The sequence below is a fragment of the Panthera onca genome, chromosome A2 (genome assembly GCF_046562875.1).
Source record: "Panthera onca isolate mPanOnc1 chromosome A2, mPanOnc1 haplotype 2, whole genome shotgun sequence".
In the NCBI taxonomy this organism is placed as follows: Eukaryota; Metazoa; Chordata; class Mammalia; order Carnivora; family Felidae; genus Panthera; species Panthera onca.
The window spans coordinates 82,698,275-82,722,006 of NC_138340.1; the positions used below are offsets into that span (position 1 = coordinate 82,698,275).

At 38.0% G+C, this 23,732-nt stretch overlaps 1 protein-coding gene across 6 annotated transcripts in view; it reads right to left on the reverse strand.

Moving 5' to 3' along the window:
• MAGI2 (membrane associated guanylate kinase, WW and PDZ domain containing 2) overlaps positions 1 to 23,732 on the reverse strand; it is a 1,340,829-nt gene that overhangs the window by 281,180 nt on the left and 1,035,917 nt on the right. For all 6 annotated transcript variants that reach the window (XM_078442525.2, XM_078442526.2, XM_078442524.2 and 3 more), the window contains exon 9: positions 23,256 to 23,438. In XM_078442525.2, coding sequence (XP_078298651.1) covers positions 23,256 to 23,438 — 183 coding nt within the window. The remainder of the gene's footprint in view (positions 1 to 23,255; positions 23,439 to 23,732) is intronic.

The following is a 23,732-nucleotide window of genomic DNA, read 5'->3' on the forward strand; positions in this document are numbered from 1 at the left end:
GGGATAGATAGAAGGATCATACCTCAAGACCACAGAGACCATATATGAAAGACCCATCACTAATATTATCCACAATGGATAAAAACTGAGAGCTTTCCCCCTAAGGCCAGGAACACAACAAGGATGTCCACTCTCACTACTGTTATTTAACATACTGTTGGAAGTCCTAGCCTCAGCAATCAGACAACAAAGAAATAATAGGCATCCAAATCGGCAAGAAGGAAGTCAAACTTTCACTCTTCACAGACGACATGATACTTTGTGTGGGAACCCCAAAAGATTCCACCAAAAACTGTTAGAACTTATACATGAATCCAGCAAAGTCACAGAATGTAAAATCAATGTACAGAAATTGACTGCATTTCTATACACCAATAATGAAGCAGCAGAAAGAGAAATCAAGGAATTGATCCTATTTACAATTATACCAAAACCCATAAAATACCTAGGAATAAACCTAACCAAATAGGTGAAAAATCTATACGCTGAAAACTATAGAAAGCTTATGAAAGACATTGAAGAAGACACACAAAAAAATGGAAAAACATTCCATGCTCATGGACTGGAAGAACAAATATTGTTAAAATGTCAATACTACCCAAAGCTATCTACATATTCAATATAATCCCTACCAAAATAACACCAGCATTCTTCACAGAGCTAGAACAAACAATCCTAAAATTTGTATGCAAACAGAAAAGACCCCGAATAGCCAAAGCAATCCTGAAAAAGAAAACCAAAACTGGAGGCATCACAATCCTGGACTTCAAGCTATACTACAAAGCTGCAATCATCAAGACAGTATGGTACTGGCACAAGAACAGACACTCAGATCAATGGAACAGAATAGAGAACCCAGAAATGGACTCACAAATGTATGGCCAACTAATCTTTGACAAAGCAGGAAAGAATATCCAATGAAATAAAGACAGTCTCTTCAGCAAATGGTGTTGGGAAAACTGGACAGCGACATGCAGAAGAATGAACCTGAACCACTTTCTTACACCATACACAAAAATAAACTCAAAATGGATGAAAGACCTAAACATAAGACAGGAAGCCATCAAAATCCTGGAGGAGAACACAGGCAACAACCTCTTTGACCTTGGCTGCAGCAGCTTCTTACTTGACACATCTCCAAAGGCAAGGGGAACAAAAGCAAAAATGAACTACTGGGGCCTCATCAAGATAAAAAGCTTCTGCACAGCGAAGGAAACAATCAGCAAAACTAAAAGGCTACTGATAGAACGGGAGAAGATATTTGCAAATGATATATCAGATAAAGGGTTAGTACCCCAAATCTGTAAGGAACTTTTCAAATTCACCATCCCAAAAACAAATAATCCAGTGAAGAAATGGGCAAAAGACATTAATAGATGCTTCTCCAAAGAAGACATCCAGATGGCTAACAGATACATGAAAAAATGCTCAACACCACTCATCATCAGGGAAATACAAATCAAAACCACAATTAGATACCACCTCACACCTGTCAGAATGGCTAAAATTAACAGGCAACAGCAGATGTTGGTGAGGATGCCGAGAAAGAGGAATCCTTTTGCATTGCAGTAGGAATGTAAACTGGTGCAGCCACTGTGGAAAACAGTATGGAGGTTTCTCCAAATATTAAAAATAGAACTACCTTATGAACCAGCAACTGCACTACTGGGTATTTATCCAAAGGATACAGGAGTGCTGATTTGAAGGGACACATACACCCCAATGCTTACAGCAGCACTATTGACAATAGCCAAAGTATGGAAAGAGCCCAAATGTCCATCAACAGATGAATGGATAAAGAAGATGTGTTGTGTGTATATATATACACGCACACACATACATATATACATATATGTACATATACACATATATATATGTGTGTATATATATATATATATAATGGAATATTACTCAGCGATCAAAAAGAATGCAATCTTGCCATTTGCAACTATGTGGATGGAACTAGAGTGTATTATGCTAACTGAAATAAGTTGGTCATTGTAATATTTTGCTCATATGTAGAATTAAAAAAAAACAAAACAGATGAACACAGGGAAGGAAAGCAAAAATAATATAAAACCGAAAGTGAGACAAACCATAAGGAACTCTTAAATACAGAGAACAAACCGAGTGTTGCTGGTGGGGTGTTGGGTGGGGGGAAGAGCTAATGGTAACAGGCATTAAGGAGGACACTTGTTGAGATGAGCACTGGGTGTTATATGTAAGTGATGAATCAGTAAATTCTATTCCACCCCCAAAAATATAAATATAATATAAGATGTAAAAAAAAAGTGGTGCCTACCTGGCTCAGTTGGTAGAGCATATGATGCCTGATCTTGGGGTCATGAGTTCAAGCCTTACATTGGGCATAGAGATTACTTAACATATAAGAAAAGTGAAATTAAAATAAGAAAATACTTTGTAGGGGTGTCTCAGTGGCTCAGTTGATTAAGCCTCTAACTCTTGGTTTCATCTCGGGTCATGATCTCATGGTTCGTGAGATTGAGCCCTGTGTCGGGTTCTACTTTGACAGCATAGAGCCTGCTTGAGATTCTCTCTCTCCCCCTCTCTCTCTCTCTCTGCCCCTCCCTTGCTCTCTCTTTCTCTATCTTTCCCTCTCAAAGTAAATAAATAAACTTAAAAAATATCTTGGAAGCAACAGCTTTGATTTACTGCATATGTTTGTGTGGTGGTGATGGGAGACAGAGGAAACAGGATGGACAGAAGGAGAACGGAACTTTGTAGGACAGAGGATTTGTTACTGAATTATCATACTATCAGGAAAAGAAAAGCACAAAGAGAAAGAAGGCCCAGTATGAAGATGGACTTCAGTTATAACACAAATTGACGACAGCTAGCCCTGGGGAGCAATGATCTGTAACTTCAAAAGTTTAAAATTGGCTCTATTAGTAACAGTTTATCAGTGTTAACAAGGGGCATATCCATACATGGCCTCATGGCCTCTTCTGAGTTGACTTTTTTCATTCTACCACCTTTTGTTTGGTAACTTTAGCTATCATTCTTTGCTCAGTGAATTATAGTGATTGTGTAGTGTGTCTAAGTTATGCTCCAGGATAATTAAACATTTTATGTCATTTTTGGCTGTATGGTTTCTTGTGCATGTATTCGTTAGAAATCATGAAATGAGCTGACTGTGCCTTTGTTGGTACTTATGTTTTGATTCTATTAGATTGTATTCAACATACTGTGGCTGTTTCTATTAGAGAACAGGACATTGATTCTCAGAATTAATTGTTGGGCATATCCTTTTATCATGGACGAACTTTATCCAGTTTGCTGATTTAAGCATGCCACTTAAAGGCCACAGTTTTATACTGTTATTAAATGAATATTTGTGATTTTGTGGTTCACAATTGGCCATTTATATGATGTCAGAGCTGGAGAGGACCTAAGACATAATCTAATGATCATTCTATTGGGCAGAGGACACAGACAAGAAAGTAAGATGTTACTTTCCCATGTTTCCAAGTCAACTGTTCTGTTACCACTTTCTGTCATCTCTCTCTTGGAATTCAGTGTTTTGCATTTTGATTTCACACAACCAAGTGAAATCATTAACAAATAGGAGCCAGTATTAAGTAAGAAACATCATCTGGGATCTGGACATCTGTGTGCTAAAGTGTTAACTCATATCCAAAATGAATCACATTAACTGGCATATACTTGGCAAGGTTACACATTTTGCCATTTTCCCAGAAAGAAGAGTTGCTGGTGGAGTTCATATATTCTGTTATCCTTTTTATTTCTTATAAGCACTACTTTCTATAGAATTTAGTCATGCTATTCATACAGGGTACTTCCTTGGAGGATTTCAAACACTGATCAGGGGTATTATTACTAGCCCATTGAGCCCAACTAAATCACATAGTTTCTTGCTCACATACACATCAGTAATTATAGGCCTAGAGAAGACTGGACATTATGCCAGAGGCTAGTTTTAAAGGATACTATCATTCTCAGCCAATTAGCTCAGACTCTATTATATTCAAAATTATAAACTATTCAAATAAGGATTAAATGTATATTAAGATGCTACAAAATTAAGTCTTCAAAATTAGGGCTTTTTTTTTTTTTCCTGTTCTGACCCTACTTCATTTCTACTTATTCATTCTATTTTAGTAAGTTTTTAATTTTGGAATTTCAGGTATACAAACATGCTTTCCATTTACTGGAAGACGTGTTTACCTTTCTCTCCCTATCTCCTCCTTCCTCTTCTGCCTTCTCAGTATTGATTTTGCTTTGCTTCAACTAGTTCCCATACTTTCCTTGACTCACTCCAAGACATATTCTTCTTTGAAACCTTTTCCATGATGGAGGATTTTCTATTTCTACAATCAATTACAGAAGATACTTTGTCACATCACTATTTTTTAGGTTTGTGCACTTCCATAAGTATGTCCCAGGATGTCGACCGGGAAGTTTCTTAGCCGTCCATCTGTGTTATGAGTGATAAGGAATTATCTACAATATGTTGCTGTCTCTTTCTTTCTTTCTTTCTTTCTTTCTTTCTTTCTCTTTTTTCTTCTTTCTTTCTTTCTTTCTTTCTTTCTTTCTTTCTTTCTTTCTTTCTTTCTTTCTTCTTTCTTGTTTTCAAAGTCAATATTTATCATGAAAGTCTTAGAGTGGCATTAATAAATATACATACATAATTAATATATCAATCACATAAGATTTCACTGAGTATTTAAGTATATTTAAAAATAGATACTCAGAAATGGACAATATATTCAAATTACATTCCTTGTTCATATTGCTAACAGCGAGATCTCTTTTACAAAGTGTCCCATTATCCCCTATAGCTATTACTTTGGATGGAAATGATTTCAGATACAAAGGTGTCTCTACTTCCTTACATTTTTCAAGGTGCATTGCAAGCAATGACTAAAAGCTTATATTCCTTTGTCTTTCATCAAATTTTAGCCCAGTAATGAAACTGGGTGCATTAAAATAATTCATTTTTTACATTGCATTTTAGTGTTGATACAGATGTAGTGAGTTCCTGCCCTTTCTTTCCCTTGACATTGAGGGGATTATAGAAAAAGCTCTTTAAATATTCTGAGATCCTTAAGTTGGTTTCTACATGAACTCCAAGTGGTGTTAATGATATTTTCAGAAAGGATGCCTTACTTAGCTGGCAAGACAAAGAACTCCGTAATCCTTTGTGTGTGTATATATATATATGTATATGTTTGTGCATGTATTTATACCATAAAATAGAGTTGCTTAAACATTTCTACTATTAACCTATTAGTAAACTCTTATAGAATCCATGTTTCAGTAGGAAGTGAATAATTTTGTTTTCTCTGCCTTTGCTTTAGCAGACACTGTCAATTAAGCTAAATAAAGCTCCAGAAAAAGCCATGGTAAACTTGGTTACAAACCAACAGGGATTTGACTAAGATGAAAATGTGAAACTCTTTTTATTAAGATTTTCAACAGAACTTAAGTTCTAACCCCAGAGTGAGTAGATACTGTCAAATCCCTATAGATTTTACAAACTATATCAGATAGCAGATGAGCAATCAAGGATTCTGGCCCCAGAATTGATAAACTGAATCCTAGAGCTTTGTTGAATGTTTTTTCCTTACCTATATACTAGGTAAATTAATACTTTCCCTTCTCTTGCTTTACCCTTGATTCTCCAAGGAATACTAAGTTACCTTCCCTTAAACAGTTTTGAGATATTTATAAAAGTTCCACATACAAATTATCTGCTTTACTTTTTCCCCAAATGGCACAACACAACTTGTTTTTTTGTTTTGTTTTGTTTTGTTTCCACAAACTGTCAGCTCTTTTGGAATTGAACAGTGCTGTATAAAACAACTACTGCATATTGATTTTTTTCTTTTACATTTATTCAGGCTGATTTTCCATTCTATAGGTTAGTGGCTTAACTATTATACTCTCGTAAAAAGAGGAACTCTTTGAGAGTTAAATGAAAATTCATTTGTCCTTCTTGCTTTCTTCTCACCCTCTGCAGGGGAATTTTCACTCTAGTGAGCTTTCAGAAGATGTATTGTTATACCCTGCTGAGCCAGAACAGGAGACTATGGATGATTAAATACCAACAGTATACTGTTTCTGTACTAAACATGGAATTAGCCATTGGCCTCCACCTAATGAGCCTATAATCTAATTAGACAGATTGACAACACCCAGGAGGGAAAAGATAAGAATGCACATCAGCATAGTAAGTTGAAATAGAGAAAGTGGCATATTAAGATATTTAAGGATGTAAATGAACTTACAATTGAAGCATATTTTGCAGTTTCCAAAATGTTTTTGTAGTCACCATGTTATTTATCCCATATTTTGACCCCAGAGGTTTACTGGGCAAGGATATTCCGTACGTAGTTGGATCTTAGACACCAACAGAGTATGATGTGAATTCTCAGTATTAAACAGTAACGAACCTCTTCCTGTAATTAATTTTTCTCTGAGGACCTCATTGCTCACTTTGACATCTTATGCATGAGAACGAAAAGACATTCAGACTTTTTCCTTTAAGTAAAAGAGATACAATGTGTTTGGATTGGTGTAAAAACCTCAAAGATGTTTCAACATCCTCTGTTGTCTTGAGACAACAAGTCTCTTGGGATCACTTTTTAGGTACTACTACACTCCTTCATCTGTCCCATACTTTAAATGAGGTCCCAAAGTGCTTATCTAGGGGAAGTAGTTTGGAATGAGGAGCCTCAGAGACCTGCCTTGGAATCCTACTTCATTACACGTCAGTCTAACTATGTCTGTTTTATGTGTTCATGGTTTTCCTGCACAAAACAGTTTCATTTGAACCTCACTGATCGTGTGAATTCTTAGCACTGTAAATTCTCTGTTTATATAACTTGGTTACTTAATGACATATTTAGAAAAATTACTTCATAGGTCTTGTTCCAAGAAGTTTTGAAATACCTTTAATTCAATATTTCTTAATAGCAAAAGATACTATTTATTGATAAAAAAAAAAAAAAGAAACAGCTTTTATATATATTTGCTGCCTTTCTTCCCCTCCAAAATCAGTGAGGGCTGGGGACAAAAAAAAAAAAAAAAAAAAAAACTGAGTCATATGGCAAGGGAAAACACATGTTATTGTAAAATATTATTCATTCTGTGTATTGGCCTTGAAATATCCTTTTAAGCAGCCAGATAGAGGTATATAAGATATGTATACAGGGGTATATGAACTAGTGAAAAAGGAACAGATTTTTTTCCTTATAACTAGTATTTTTCCTCAATGTCTTCCTTCATTAAAAAAATATAGAATATTTTATAGACTGAATTCAACACACACACAGAGTTCATGAAAAGTGAGGTGGGGGGTGGTGGGAAGAAAGAGAAGACAGAAGAGTATCATGATATTACACCTTAGAGATGGTGACTTTAAGAGTCAAATAGTTCAACCCCCAGCCAGAGCAAAAATACTTGAGAAGTGATTAATCAGGCTCTGATTAGACTTCCAATTCTGGGGAGCTGACTATTCTCCTGGAAAGTAGTAGCACGGTCAAATAAGGGTTTGGGTCTCGGCCTTACCATATACTAGTGGTGTGAGCTTGGGCTAGTTTCTCAACTTTTGTGAACTTAAGTTTCCTTGTTTATAAAATAAGAATAATTACCTCTATCCCACAGGGTTATTATAGATTAAATCAGACACCACATATTAAGAGGTTCGCCCAGTGCCATTAAACTCAATGAATGAATATTATTATTAGGCAATCCCGCTCTGTCATTAAGCTATTTTTTATAATGAATCAAAATCTGTCTCTGTATAACTTTCAGCCATTTGTGGTCGTTCTCCCATCTGGAAAAACCTAGAAGAATCTGATGGAAAACAAGGCTGCTTCCCTTTTCCTTTTGGCAGCTTTCAATGACTGAAGCACTTTGCATTCCCTATGTTGTGGATTTTAGCATATAATTCTTTCCCTCTCCCACCCCACTGAGTTGTTAACAAGTATGAACTTTGCTGACAATATAAAATAAATCTTATTGCTACCGCTTGTTGGAAAAAAATAAAAAGGGAATCATAAAACACTCAACAAAGAAAATACAAATTATGAAATTGAGAACTTAATTGTCTTTGAAGGGAAACTGTATATAGAGGTTGACTCTTACAAACATAAGCCTTATATAAGCCTTGTTCACATATAACCTAACTTAGCCTCAATTCCTTATGACTTAAGAGTTATTGAAACAGTCTTATTAGGTTAAAACACTCCTAACTTGCTTCTCCTTCTGCATTAAAGGCACCATAGTCCACCTCACTGCTCAAGCGTGAAACCCAAAGAAGCACCCAAAGACTTAAGTCTTTCTTCACTCATCTCTCTCACTCAGACAACAGGGAACACTGATTCCAGTGTCCACGTATTTGCCATTTAATTTCCTCTTTCTTCTCCGGTGGTTGTTAGAGCAGAGCTTCCAGAAGATGGATGCCCAGCACACAGCAAGCTGGCAGCAAGTAAACTAAGGAAGTAAGTGCCAGCGCCTCACTCTCATACGGCCCTCTGATTGCCAGCTGCTTCTTCTCACTCACTGAGCCCATCTGGGAGCTCTACAGCAAGGGAGCCACTTGGTGGAGTCCATAGAGGGAACCGGAGAAGGTGGGTTCAGAGAGGGAAACGGAAGAGATGCTGAACATTTCCGACCATGTCCTCTGATTCCTGTCTGTTTTTCCACAATTCATATTTTATACTGACTCCAGATTTATATCCCTAAAATGCACACTTGATGAAGTTGGCAGCCCGGCTTGTAAGCCCTCCATGTCTCCTAAGTGTGTTTGATAGTTCCCTTCCCTGTTAAGTTCCTGGCAGCCTTTCACCTCAACTTCTGTTTCTGTCTTCCTTCTGCACTGCCTCCTAGGTTCCAGGCATAACAAACAGCCCGTGGTTTTCTATGTCCCCTACATGTGGATCCATGCAAGGATCATGTTGTTTTCATCTTAGAAGCCAAGATCCTACCTGGCACAGCTCGTGGCTCATAGTAAAAGCTCCAGTATATGTCTCCTGAATGAATGGATGTCTGCACTTTTGCACACAATACTCCCCATACCTGGAATGCTTAATAAATTCATAATCTCCCTTCAGGTCTCTGAATCACACTTCATCTGTGAAATCTTTCCTGGCCTCTTCCCATGCCATCTCCCTCCATGACAGACTTATTCCTCTGTCTCCCTCGGGAAGTCTGTACACATCTCTTCTAGTGTTTACCTCCAGGTGTCATTTAAAATTTGTTCACATACCTCTGTTGCTTTGCCGGACTGTACATTCCTTTAAGATAAAGTCTGTATTATTTGGCCATGAGTCCCCAGACCTGAAAGGATGGCTGATGTGTGGTGGGCACTCAATGTACACACAACAAGTGTATTGAGCAGTCTCATCTAGGGGGGTGAGTGGTAAAAATGTAAAGTAGTTTTTTCCCTACAGTCACTATTTTCAACCTCCAAAAGTTCCCAGTCCTTAATGATAGCTTGGGAAAATTCTTAACTTTGAAGTCACCTTTGGCTATAATATGCCCAGCCTTGTTAAAGCCTCAACTTTAAACTTGATTTAAATCACTTTCCTTGTATGCTCTGCATGGGCTCGTTTGTAGTGGGACCCTGATAGCCTTGAAGTGGGTGAGGCATGGTCTGCCCCTAGGTCACTGCTTCTTCCTTCCCTTACTCCTCAAGGTCTAGTTCTTCCAGAGAGGAAGTCTTTTTTATTGAGTTGGCTGCAATGGTGTTGGTCGTGGCTGCTTGTCTGATGAATGGTAACTGACCACTGAAGTGGCAGGTACCTAGGGGCTGGCTCTCTCATGGGATGGGTCTGCACATCCATCCCAGGGTCAGTGCAGTATTTGATTCAAGCTTGACCTCTTTCATATCCATCAGCTGCTGCCATATTGGAACGCCGCCCAGCCTGTTCTTGTTGGGTTTTCTTTGCCCAGTAGGCAGCTCTCTTGAGTGTATATGAAATATGGCAGGCTCAAGTTTTCCCACAGAAAACTCATATAGCCTTGCCATGCCAGATCCTGGGTTGCAGTGGCTTCACTGTCGTGTTTTCTCTTTATCTTTCCATCTCTGTCCAATTCACTTCTCTCTTCTTCTGATGGCAAGGGAAGCAAGTCCACTCACTGCCTGAATAAATGTCCAATTCAGAAATCAAAATGCCATCTCTCCTTGTTTTAGACAACCTCAATTTCAGTGAGGGATTATTCCCTTAGGACCTCCCTCCTCATGTGGGTTGAGGTGGAGATGGGAAGCAACACTCCCTTTCTCGTGGGGACAACTGGATTACCTGTCAACGCCTGCACTGCATCCCACATGAGGAAAACTACATTGAGGAAAAATTATCCTTCTCCAGCTTCTTTTTATATAGAGGGGGGTAGGGGGGCAGTTTATTGTTGTAGGGCAAGTCCACAGTAGCCCTGGGGGAGGGTGACAGGACCTAGAGCCACTTCTATGCAAAGCAACCACTCAACATCCTATTATGAAGTTTGCTGAATAAATGAATGAGCAAATGCATACATCTGTTTTGAGTAATTATTAATAGATAGGAACACTGATGCTGTGCAGTGGGGCATTAGGTGGATTGTGAAACAGAACAAGATTAGTCAGTGATAGAAATCCAATGTGAAGTAATGGACTTCTAGCTCAGGGCTCAGTCCCCAGTCTGCCATCTTTGTATAAACTCTCCTTGTCTCAGCATGGCACGTGTTCACAACATTAATTAGTAATGCCACTGCACACATCAATAAGAGACCAGAACTACCACCCAAAAGTCAATTTTGTATTTTTTAGAATTTGCAACCCTGAATAGGGGGGAAAATGTCATTTCTGCCAGAGGCACAGCATCTTACTCTGCTCTTATGTAAACTCACTGTCAGGCAATCCCAGAAACTGCCTCCACTCGCCTCTGGGCAAAATGTCTCCTTTTCATAGAAAAATGTCACCTTTTCTCTAGGAAATGGCAGATGGTTATTTTTTTCCAAAGGAAAAATGACCTTTGCATTTTTGTTAAAAATATCTCAAGGACCCACCTTGATGAAAGACAATGGAAACAATTATATGTCCTTTAGTTTGCACTCGAGGTTCTACTTTATAAATTCTGAGATTACACCTGTCATCACTAATGTAGCCTGTAGGCAAATGTCAATGACCAGAAAATCCTGGCACCTTATTTTCTAGGAATGTTCACTGCACACAGGATGGATTCTTATAATTCCAGCTCTTGCTACATCTTGCACCAACTTCATTATCCTAACACTTCAAAGCTTTTATGTCCCAATCCAGGAACACAATCTTATACAAGTCCATGAGAAACTGTTCTGAAAACATGCCAGTTCTGCTACATAGTGTGTCTATCCATCACCACGCTTGAAAGTATGTTAAGTGCTTCACATTAAATTTAGAGATGTGGCAATCTAAGTCAGTTTTTTTTCAGGCCCAAAATTTCATTCTCTCGTGAGAAAACTGGAGAAAATAGATCCAGTTTTTTTCCAGTTTTTTTCCCCCAGGCAAATGAGAAAATAGGAAAAAAGAACAACAAAGAAGCAAGAGGAGTGAAAATTTCAGGACCCAACACTTTAAAACAAAGAGGGAAGGAATACAAAGGTGATAATATGGAGAAAGACAGTTCTAGGCTATTAATCTTGGTTTCACAAAACAAAGTTCCCACTTTATTTTCTTTTTGGTCAATATCTCATATATGTGGTGAAACGTTTTCCTTTCTGACAATAGTTCTCGTCATTAAAAAATGCACACTTCACCTTGCAGAGTTGGATTTTTGAACAAAGTAGTAAATTAGATGATGACACAAGATTTACCGTGTGTGCTCTAGTCAGTTCATGCAAATCCTCAGCTGGCGCATGTGAGAGGCACATTAATTACATTGGATACGGGAATAATGTTTCTGCAGCTGCAGCGGTTTTGGTATGTGCAGTCTCCAGCGTGCTCCATCTCTAATTTCACTGGCAGCTTGCAAAAACCAGCAGAATTACACTTATAAACAAAGGTCTGCATGGCAATTTATCTCCTATTGACTTCCATGAAGACTTCTTGTTTAGAATGCTAAGAGATTTATAATTATGAACTAAGATCTAAGACTTAGCTGATGAAACAGTAAAGACATATTTCTTGCCTCTTTTTCTCATTTATACTGCACACATCTATAGATTATAATATATATGTGTGTATCTATGAAATTAAACTATTCAACGACCACTTACAAGCTCACAATCTGTAGGAATATGCACCAATATCCTATATAGATATTTGATTCAGGGAGTATTATTTCTTTTAACAGAAACATTTTTTTTTTTGCCTCATACATTTTCCAACCATCTTACCCTCCCTAGACTTTTCTTTTTGTTTGTTATGATTCAGGATCGGCATGCTTTTATTTTGGACTGGGTTATAATACCAAAAAGTGAGGAACTTCAGTAAACATCTTAAGATTAGGTTACTGATGTCTCTAACATGTGTCTAGTAAACAGGGGTTAGAATCCAATGGCTACCTGAATGGCACCCAGCCCAATGTCAGTGGTATATGCACACAAAAGAGGTTGAGCGTTCTACTTCATCTGACAGTCTGCCAACAGAATAAGAGTTGTCAACATGGCACCATCATTCTAAAAATTTTCTGGTTACCTCCTTTAAAATCAAAAACTATTTTAAGAAGTTAAGAGCTGTTTTGTTGTTAAGTGTTCCATGTAGAATCATTTAATTCCCAGGGTCCAAATGGTGAACATCCTAAGCTGTTCATAAATCTTTTCATGGATCTATCACTCCCAGAATACTAAAGCTTCCTTCAATTTATTGGAAGGTAGTCTTATAAATATTAATCATGGTAACCAATTTTGAATGATTCCATATGTCATGCCCTATTCTAAGAACTTTATATGTAATAATTCATCTAACGAAATGTTTGGTTAAATTAGACAAAGAAAAACCTTAAATAATTCTCTAAGGGAGCATAAATAATCATAGAAAAATCTGTGATTATTATAGCACATCTTATGCCTCCATAGTAATCCATGTAAGCAAATCAGTGCTGCACAGATAGATCCCTTCAACTGTGCAATCACCAAATTGAATGTATGTCATATATCTGGTAGTAAATAAGCCTTGGGAATTTATTAATGATGAAGTCAGATATAGGCCCTGGTGTCAGAGAGCTTACAGTGAGGGGTTGGGGAGGGAGGATTGAAAATAACAAGAGTTCACAAGTCAGCTGAAGGAGGGGACAAGTGAAAATAAGCACCTTTTCTAAAAAATATTGTTTCCTGATGAACGGAAGGTGTAGTTCCATTAGTGATGGGAGGGAGAGGAACAAGAATGAGATGAATTTAACATTGTCTATAAAAAAGCACATATGACAATCCAGACACCAGAATCTGGTAAGCTTTGTACCTATTTGGAGACTTTTGTTTCATTCCTAAGTGAGGGATTTGGTGATCTTGGCCCCAGATCTAAGAAGTTAAAATGCTAAAAACTTCTTAAATGCTTTTAGATAATACCATTATTTCAAATATGTGTAATTTAAACTGAAACCTTTCACTAGTATAATGACAACCAACCACTTCCTCCATAGAGTAGGTAAGAAAAAGACAGCATTAATCCCATAATCTCCAATCCATTTCCATTAAACTTAAATAATAAGCTTTCATATTTTTAAAATGCCAACTTCATGTCCAATAAGGTTACTTTAATGTAACATCCCTGGTGTTATAACACCTAGCACCGTTCTGAGCTCTGTTCTTAGGCTGAGTAAAGCCCCCACCTCCTTTCTTATCTAGCTCCTAGGAAGGCCAGTGAACCTGTACTGCAAATTAATGTAAAGCTTTTATGCAGAGTAACATAAAAATAATAGTGCTAAAAGTACATTTAAGTGCATTGACTTCCTTGATGTTACAGGGGTCATGAATATTGTAACTCAGTTACTGTGTGACTTGCCCAAATGGACACCAACACTGAAACTAGAAACAAAATTAAAGTAACAAACTTTGCTATATTTATGCTAAAATGGAAATAAAGCTCTGAAGCCTAGGGCAGAGAGGAGAACTAGACAGGACTTGTGTAGTATTTAATCCTTCTCAAGTGAGCTTTTCTCTAGACTGTGATTTTACATGAAGAGGTCATAACTAGCATCGTGCAAGGTATTTACCAAATGAGATAAGGCAGAAATGTGCCAAAAAAGAGGTACTGCAACAGCATTTATTTGGGTTACAAAGACCTCTTTTCAAAAACTAAATGTATTATTGAAATTATTGAATGATTTTAAGAATTGTTGCAACAATTTAAAACAAAATTTTAATGCTTATTTATTTTTTGTGAGAGAGACAGAGTGTGAGTGGGGAAGGGGCAGAGAGAGAGAGAGAGAGAGAGAGAGAATCTGAAGCAGGCTCCAGGCTCTGAGCTGTCAGCACAGAGCCTGACGTGGGGCTTGAACCCACAAACTGTGAGATCATGACCTGAGCTGAAGTCAGATGCCCAACCGACTGAGCCACCCAGGCACCCCAGTGCAACAATTTTTAATCCTTTCAAGTGGTTTGGTTTGCAGCCAAATCAAGTATTGTGCCAATGATGGCATTTGCATTCCCTCTATATCCTCTTAAAAAGAGCACAGAAGATAGAAAGTGTTTAGTGTGTCTCTTGCCTTCTTTGCAAGATGTCCTGTGATCGATCCAAAAGGCATATTACTTGCAGGGGAGATGTTAGGTATTTGAACAACATGAAGTGAGGTTTTGAAAGTTAGGTGTGTTTGGAAAGAATCAAGAGTAGATATATTGAAAAGCTAAACAAAAACAGTTTATTTCTTTTCTACTGGAGATATTAGTTTTGGTCAGTTGGCTAGAAATTCAATTGTATTTTCTGGCTTTTGCAGAGCACAAGATTTTTTTTGCTTTTTTTTTTTTTTTTTGCAGCATAATAGTTCATAGTTTTGTAGTTCGTAAATGCCTAAAAAGGCACAAATGATGTTAATATCAAGGGGTTATTTAGAAAAGTATCTAACATAGATCTGAATCTGAATATTTTGCTAGATCTTACAAACTGAATTGCTGCAACCAGTTCCTCTTTTTTTATTAGAAATATAGAGCTGGAGATCTGGTGATTTTACTGCTTGTAATCCCTGGACGTGGTATTATGATTCACTGTTATTTATTCGTAGCACAATGAAAACTGGAAGGTAAAACGTTAGCAATGCTTCTGTACCACAAAGGTAAAAAGATAGACTGTCTATGAAAGTAAAAGATCATTTTCTCAGGGAAGTTTGAACAAAGTCAGGTAATTTAGAAACAAGAAAGTCACAGGAAGGATACTGCAGTAGATGAAAGATTACTAGAAATGTTTTGCCACTTCTCCTACCAAAACATGGGGCCTACTTTCCCTGCCCTTGAATACGGGCAAACCTGTGACTTGCTTTGATCAGTAGAAAAGGTAGAAGGGATACTGTGCTGTTTGCAGGCTAGGCTGTGAGAGGCCTGCCAGTTTTCCTTTCTCTCTTAGAGCCCTAAGCCACCATGGAAACTGGACCAGAAACCTTGTGGCTGGGACCACGTGGAGAAAGAGGTGCCTTACCTCAGGAGTCCCATCCATCCCAGCTGAGGCATCAACTACAAGTGAAGCCACCTAGCACATCCTAGCCCCAGGAGAGCTTCTAGATTACTGTGGCCACATGCAAGTCCCAAAGTGAGCCTAGCAGATGAGAACCACCTAGGCAAGAATGTGCAATCACGAGGAAACGTTTGATTGTGTTGTAGACTCTGAGTCTAAAGTTTTTTCTTAGTAGCAAGAAAGTGGGATGCAGGATTAAAATGTGAGAGACTGCTAATGTCCGGGAGAAGACAAGAGCCCCGATTAAGGTTCCTTGCTCCATTTTTATTATTGCAAGTCCCAAAGTGAGCCTAGCAGATGCGAACCACCCAGGCAAGAATGTGGAATCATGAGTAAACATTTGATTGTTCCTTAAGTCACTGAGTTTTGGTGTGGATTTCAATAGAAAACTAAATAGATACTTCAAATAGAACAATTACATTTCCCTGATTCATTCATCTGCTTCTGGATATTGACAGTACCATCTAAATGTGAACATTTGAGGTGGAGGTGGGTGGTGATGAAGAACTGGCTGATTCACTAAGACGTTTTATAAAGCAATCCAATCAGTAAGATAGCAGTTGGGACAGACCAACACAGGCGTGTGCTCAAAATTCAAAAGGGAGGCTGCTCTGGTTACAAGTTATGAGGTAGAGGGAAAATGGGACACAGAAAACATTTTTGAATTACTTCCTGGGCTTTCTCAATACATATAGCTCTTTCTCAGGAGATATTTAGTTAATAACTGTGGAATTTTATTAAACTGTTGAGCTAAAACTGGCTAGGAAAGATTAAATGGTTAGGAAAAATCAAATGGTTAGGGGCGGAGCAAGGTGGGAAACCACTGCATGACCATTAACTGGAGAATCAGTACCCAAGGGCCAGCCTTAAGAGGAGCAATGACTGTCCTGTTGAGAGCCAAGCAGTCACCTGCTCATCTAGCACTCACAACCTCAGGTTAGTCTTTACTGTCCCCTAGAAAGCAAAAGAATAACTAAGATTTCAGAAAATGTGAATTATGGGATAAAGTATTAACAGGGGTTAAAATCCCCAAAGAATGAGAAATTGCTCTTGATTCAATGTCCTAGACTGATACGAAAGATAAACATAAGGATTAATTGGCTTTGTTCTATTGGGTAGATGGCCATAGACTCTATCCCAAAAGTTGGCACCAAGGAATATTCATAAACACTCCTTAAAAGTAATGCTGAGCATAGGCTCTATTGACAGGCAGTCAGGGTAGGATGGAGAATGTTTAAGTTGTACAGTAGATGGGAAAGGAGTCTTCTTGTACCACTATGTTCAGTCATTCTCAAACTTCAGTGGGTGTAAAAATGCAGATTCTAAGACTTCTAGTTCCAGATGGCAGACTGAATCCACATGGCTATCTTCTTTAACAAGGACTTTAAAATGCATAAACCCACTGCAGTGAAGAGAACTTGAGAGAAGCCATTTATCTGACAGAGGGGCTGTTATATGACATGACAGTTGAAGAGAATCTTAGCATATGGAATAAAAATAAAGGCATGATAACTAATTTATCATGGCTTTGGAAGGTCTGTTCTAGAGTTGGGGTTGGCAAACTATGGCTCATGGTGCCAAACCTCCTGCTTGTTTTTGTAAATACAATTTTACTGCAACACGGCCATATCCATTTGTTTGTGTGTTGTCTAAGGCTGCTTTCATGATGACAGACTTAAATAGTTGTGACAGAGACTACCTGGACCCTAAAGCCTAAAATATATACATTTGGCCCTTTACAGAAAGCATTTGTGCATTCCTGTTCTAATGTGTGTGTGTGTGTGTGTGTGTGTGTGTGTGTGTGTGTTTATGTTTATTTTGACAGGGAGAGACAACACAAGCAGGGAGAGGGGGAGGGAGAAAAAGGAGAGAGAGAGAGAGAGAGAGAGAATGAGAGAGAGAGAATCCTAAACAGGCTCTGCACCGTCAGTACAGAGCCTGATGTGGGACTTGATCCCACAAACCATGAGATCATGACCTGAGCTAAAATCAAGAGTTAGGCGCTTAACTGAATGACCCACCCAGGAGGCCCATATTTGGTGTGTTCTTGGAGGGGAAGGTGACACAGACAAGAAGGGCTCTCAGTTGCTCTACAGAATCCAAGAAAGGCTTGGGATTGGGAGACATCTGATACAAGTATATAGAAGATCCTCCTGGCGGCATTGCATGGAGAGCGCCCATCACCTGCCCCAAGTTGAAAACTAAGGGTGTCTCCAAAAAAATGGCCTTATTTAACAGACTTTCATATCCTGCCCCTGGCTAAGAACCCTAGAGAAACTTTTCAGTTTCACTTTTAAATATGGACAACTGAGGATCACAACACATATCAGGACTGTGCTCTTAGTAAAATGAGCTTCCATAAAAAAGAGGTACAATGTGGATAATGGGGGACTCTGCAGGGGGAGAGACACAATGGAAGATCCCCAAGGGTCAGATATACAATTGGCCTCAGACAGGAACCAGAAAAGAGATCCTCTAGAGGGTCTAATATGATGGTGCTTTTGGAGGAAAAAAAAATAGTTTTAAGAAAGATGTTGCAAGTAAGACAGAAAGACAAAGTGAAACTTCACAAAGCTGTTTAAGGGGGAAAATGTATTAATATATGCCACTGGGGTCAGTGAACAAATTTACAAAGCCATGGTAATGCAAAAACTGTACAAATCTGACTAAAATTAGTTGTAAAATTCAACTGGGAAAATGTAAGAAGGCAGATGGGAGACAAGAGAGCTAACGCTTCATTTCTTTCTAAGAGGAAGTAAATATAGGCCATGTCTAAATCTGTTAAATCAACAACAGTATAAACACATTAATTGGAGGTGTGAAGATATTTACCATCTATAAGAATACAAACTGATTGAGTGCCTCTGGGATATGGGCCTGGAGGGTAGGGAGGGGCAGAACAGACGTTTTATGCATTACAAATATTTGGATGCTATTTTTTCACATGCATATATTGATTTGACAATTTTTAAAAGTCTATAAAGGCACATTCCCAAAAACCACTTGCTGAAATTTGGAATCAGTAGACCCAGGGGTACAGGAATCTGCATCTTTAAAAAGCTCCTCAAGTGATTCTGACAAAATTAATCTTGTGCCTCTGCTTTCAGAAACTCAAATAAAGAGGTAGCAACCAGTAAAAGGATAGTAACAGTGATCTGCTGAAACGGAAAAATGCCAGGAGGTAGAGATGTCAAGATGTTTGTCTCCCAGTCTCTTGCCATTTACTAATAACATGGATAAACTTTAGAAGAGGGCCAATAAAATCTAATAGATTGTGAGTGACCTCATAATTCAACCCCTATCTGTAGAAGAACTTCACAGACAGGCCAGCTTTCCTGACTCTTACATTTGTTGAAAACCTCAAGCCTTGATTCAAAAATTAGCCTGGGGAAAAAACATGAAACATCATGTAACAAGAGAAGCTTTCTCAGGAAGGATGTTAGGTAAATAACTATCAAGACTCTGCAGTTTCTATGTAAGCCTTAGTATATCAATCTTGCTTTTTAAAATAGTTTAAAGAACATTATCAGGATCTCTGGTGCCAACACATGATTGCCAGGACATGTAGAATATTTAATAATCAGAAGTTGGATGGTTCCTGGGCACTGTGGTAATTTCTTCTAAGAAAGCTTCTTCTGGAACATGACAGGACCATGGAGGATTGGCTCAATTAGTTGTCAAAAAGCAGCCAGAGGCACAATGTCCTCATTTTCTCCTGTTCTCTACCCCTTCCCATGAGTCAGTGCTGTCTGAGAAAGAAAGAATTCCCACCCTACCCTTGTTTTTATTGTGTAGGACCCTTGGTCACCCTTTTAGTATGGTGGATCTTTCTTTGCATCCACACAAACTATTGACATTTCTTTGCCTAAATTAGAGATAACCTAGAGCTAGAAAAATTGATTCAAATATTTTCTTGCTTATTTCATCAATGTCGAATGAGACCACTCACCTTTTAAATACAAAGCATTTCCTGTTATATCTGTAGTGTCTATTTAAAAACAATTCTTTTTAAAAGTCTATTAATTTATTTTCAGAGAGAGAAACAGAAAAGGTGCACACATGCGTGGGGGAGGGGTAGAGAGGGAGGGCGAGAGAGAATCCCAAACAGGCACCGCATTGTTAGCATGGAGCCTGACGTGGGGCTCGAACTCATGAACTGTCAGACCATGACCTGAGCCGAAATCAAGAGTCAGATGCTAAACTGACTGAGCTGCCCTGGTGCTCCGATATCTATGTTTTGTATTTGAGGATATATGACCATATATTATTTGATGTTTGCTGTGAGTCATAGTAGTTCATCTTTACCAGTTATGATTATCATTTTATTTGATACTTCACATGAATGTCTACTGAAGTTGGAATATTGGCATACACTGTAAATCATTATCTAAGGCATTCTCTACTACTGTGCCTTTGCACGTGTTATTTCCTCTTTCTAGGGCTTTCCTGATTTGTCCACCTAGCAAGCAGCTATTCATCACTAGAAACTTTGTCAGGCATCATCTTCTCTATGAGGCCCTCCCTAAGCATCTCCCAATGGATTTGATTTCCTATTTCTCTGTACTATTTCTGGACTTTGTACATATATTTTTCTATTAATTTTTTAAAAATTTTTATTCATTTTTGAGAGACAGAGAGAGACAGAGAGTGAGAGGGGGAGGGACAGAGAGAGAGGGAGACACAGAATCTGAAGCAGGCTCCAGGCTCTGAGCTGTCAGCACACAGCCCAACATGGGGCTTGAACTCATGGACTTTGAGATCATGACCTGAGCCAAAGTCAGATGCTCAACTGACTGAGCCACCCAGGTGCCCCTGTACATATTATTATTATTATTATTATTATTATTATGTTGATATAAATATTCATTAACATGTCACTCATTTCTATAGCGTAAGATCTTTTTTTAAAATTTTTAAAAATGTTTTTATTTTTGAGACAGAGAGAGACACAGCATAAGCAGGGGAGGGGCAGACAGAGAGGGAGACACAGAATCCGAAGCAGGCTCCAGGCTCTGAGCTGTCAGCACAGAGCATGATGTGGGGCTCTAACTCACAAACCGCGAGATCATGACCTGAGCCCAAGTTGGAGGCTTAACCAACTGAGCCACCCAGGCGCCCCATATAGTGTAAGATCCTTAAGGAGAGAAACAGTCATCTCTTAATTTTTGCATCCTTAATAATTAGCAGCATGGCTAGGACATATGGCTATTCATAAAATATTAGCTGAATGAACTGAGGAGTCATTCCTAATATAACTTGTGCAATGTCACTGAAGTGTGTTTACATTTTATTTCAAATTATCTCACAATTAACAATGAACATGTAAATTATTTGAGTATTTTATCATTCCTATAAAAGTCTAATAAGATTATATGGTTAGGAATACCCTTTTCTTTTAAAAAATTTCTGTTGCTTCCTCCTCCCACTCGCTTGACTTTGTGTCAACATCATGGTTATGACAGATTTATCCTACACATATTGTGTTACAACTACTTGTTCATGTATCTGAACAAGCTCCTAGATGTAAACTCCTTGAGAGTCGGGCCTTGTTATATCCATCTTTGTGACCCTCTTGTCTGTAATGGCTGTGAAAGTGAGGAACTGAACATGTGTTCTTGAATTAATGAATAGGAATAAATAGGAGACAGTGAATAGAATTAAATCCTAGGTTCTTCTTTCTCTGTTGGGACCTGTTTTGTGATTACTTTAAATGAAGAAAGTCTGCTCAATTATAAATAAAAGCTTTGACTTTGTTGTTGAATGAGGCTGGCTTGGACTGTGTGACTATAGCAAACTAGCACAATGAGTAAGAAGGGAAAAAGCTTTGCTGTGCAAATGTCTTATTTTGTCTTTTAAGTTTACACTGAAAAAACTCTTTTCTAGTTTTGAAACATGGAATAGTGGGTTGGATCAGAGAAAAAATAACTATTCTTTATTATGAAAAGAAATAGTCTTATTAAGTCTTTCACTGAAGTTCAAAAGCTTTGAGGATCACATTTCCTCTACTAGGATGCTATTAATTCCATAATTTCCTCTTATTCTAATTGTAAGCAATAAGATGATTTTTAGTTGAGTCATTTGATATTTCTCCATGATTTTTTGACCATGAAGGTGTGGCTGCTTAGTAAAATAACACTAGATGAGCAGTGGAATTGGACACTCTTTAAACTTAACTCTTACAGAAAATTATGTGCACATGATTTTTACAACTGTAGTGTTTACAAAATGTGGTGAGTTAGTTTTAAAACTTCACTCAACTTTTAAGGAGATATAACACGTATTAAATGGATTATTACTCACTAGTGAGTGGCAGTGACAAATATATTCATAGGTGACACTGAAAAGAAGTAATTTCTGGAGGAACCATTTAATAAATGGTAATATTCACCATTTGTTGAATGGTAAATTCACAAACATATAGACCATACAGATGTGATAACTTTCCCTCAAAAGTAATTCTCTAATTTGTGTTTCTACTAGGACCATTAACTTTGGTGAGTTAATACCACAAATTAAATCAACCTTGTGGAAAATGTGAAATGGCAATATAGTTGTTGGAGATATAGTTACAGCACTTTGTATACTCTTTCTAATGTATTTCAAAAACTACAGTACAAAATTCTTGAACCAGTATTTTAAGTACGTAAGATAAAATCTGATTTTTTCTGGGGCACCTGGGTGGCTCAGTTGGTTAAGTGACAGACTCTTGATTTCGACTCAAGTCATGATTTCACGGTTCACAAGATGGAGTCCCACATCAGGCTCTGAGCTGACAGTGTGAGGCCTGTTTGGGATTCTCTCTCACCCTCTCTCTTTGTGCCTCCCCTGGCTTGCACTTTCTCTCTCAAAAACATGTCTTTTAATTTCTTCTTCCATTTTTTTTTCCAGATAAGGAAACTAGCATTTATAAATTATGGGATTAATCCAGGGTCATGGGCCAGGTGGGAGAATTCAAAATCAGACTTGAAAACCAGACTTAGTTCATTACGTTTTTTCTCTACCTCTGTACACCTTTCATATTTTACATTTTCTTGACCTTCATAGTTTGCTTCTGCATCTCCATGTTAAATGAATTTTGATTCTAATTTGATAGACATCCAAGTAACTGCATGTGAAAATGGATTCGTAACAACTACAGGAAAAAAAACCCTATATATTAAAATATTGATAGGGACATATAAAGATGAATACCATTCAACATTTTTTTCTATGAGATGAACATACATATTTAAATATCTAACCTGGGCCAATTCAGCATGAGACTCTCACAAGATTAATGCAGATTTTAAAATATCAATGGTTGAATATAAGGTAGAATAGTATGAAATGTTAATCACATCTCTAAGAAGGAACTCTAAAAATAAGTTAGAAAAGTGTCAATCTCAAGAGTCCATTAAATCCAGCAAATAGAAGGGGCAGTGGGAAAAATGAGACAAAAGTGATACTTAGAGCTATTTCCTAAATACTTCAATTTGATACTCTTAAACTTAGGAGAAACATAATTTCTAGTTTCCCTAAAGTAAAGTGATCTTTGACCTTCAAATGAAAAACACAAAGAAACTCTGCCTATTTGCTTTAGGGAAAAAAAAGAAAGAAAAAAGAAAGAAAGATATTGTAAAGCAAATTTCCGAAGTAGTAAGGAACTCACCTGTTTCCATTTTCCCATCCTGTGCTGCAGGCCCATCGGGAATGACACTTTTCACCTGCAGAAACTCATCAGGCTCGTCTCCACCAATGATGGTGAATCCAAAACCCATGTTGCTCTTTTTTAGGGTTGTGCTGAGGAACGTTCCCTTCAACTGGGATGCATCCCGGGTGAAGAGTGGTTTTTCTACATTGGCCAATATAAGTTAAAAAAGAAAAAGCATGTTTAAGGCAAGTTCTTATGCAGAGGAAACCCCCTACTGAGCAGCAATCCCAGGGGTAGGTGTGGGGTCTCCTGTAGTAACGCAAGCAGGGGGTGGGGAGTGACCTGCTGACACAGAGCAGTCCCACGAATCCAGGAAAGTGCAAAAGCTGCCTGGTTTGTGGAAAGATTTTCTGTCGGTCAATATTTCCATTCACCAAAGTAGCCCTCCTTGGGCTTTTTAAAAAGGGCCGAATCAACAGGCTGTCAACACCTGCA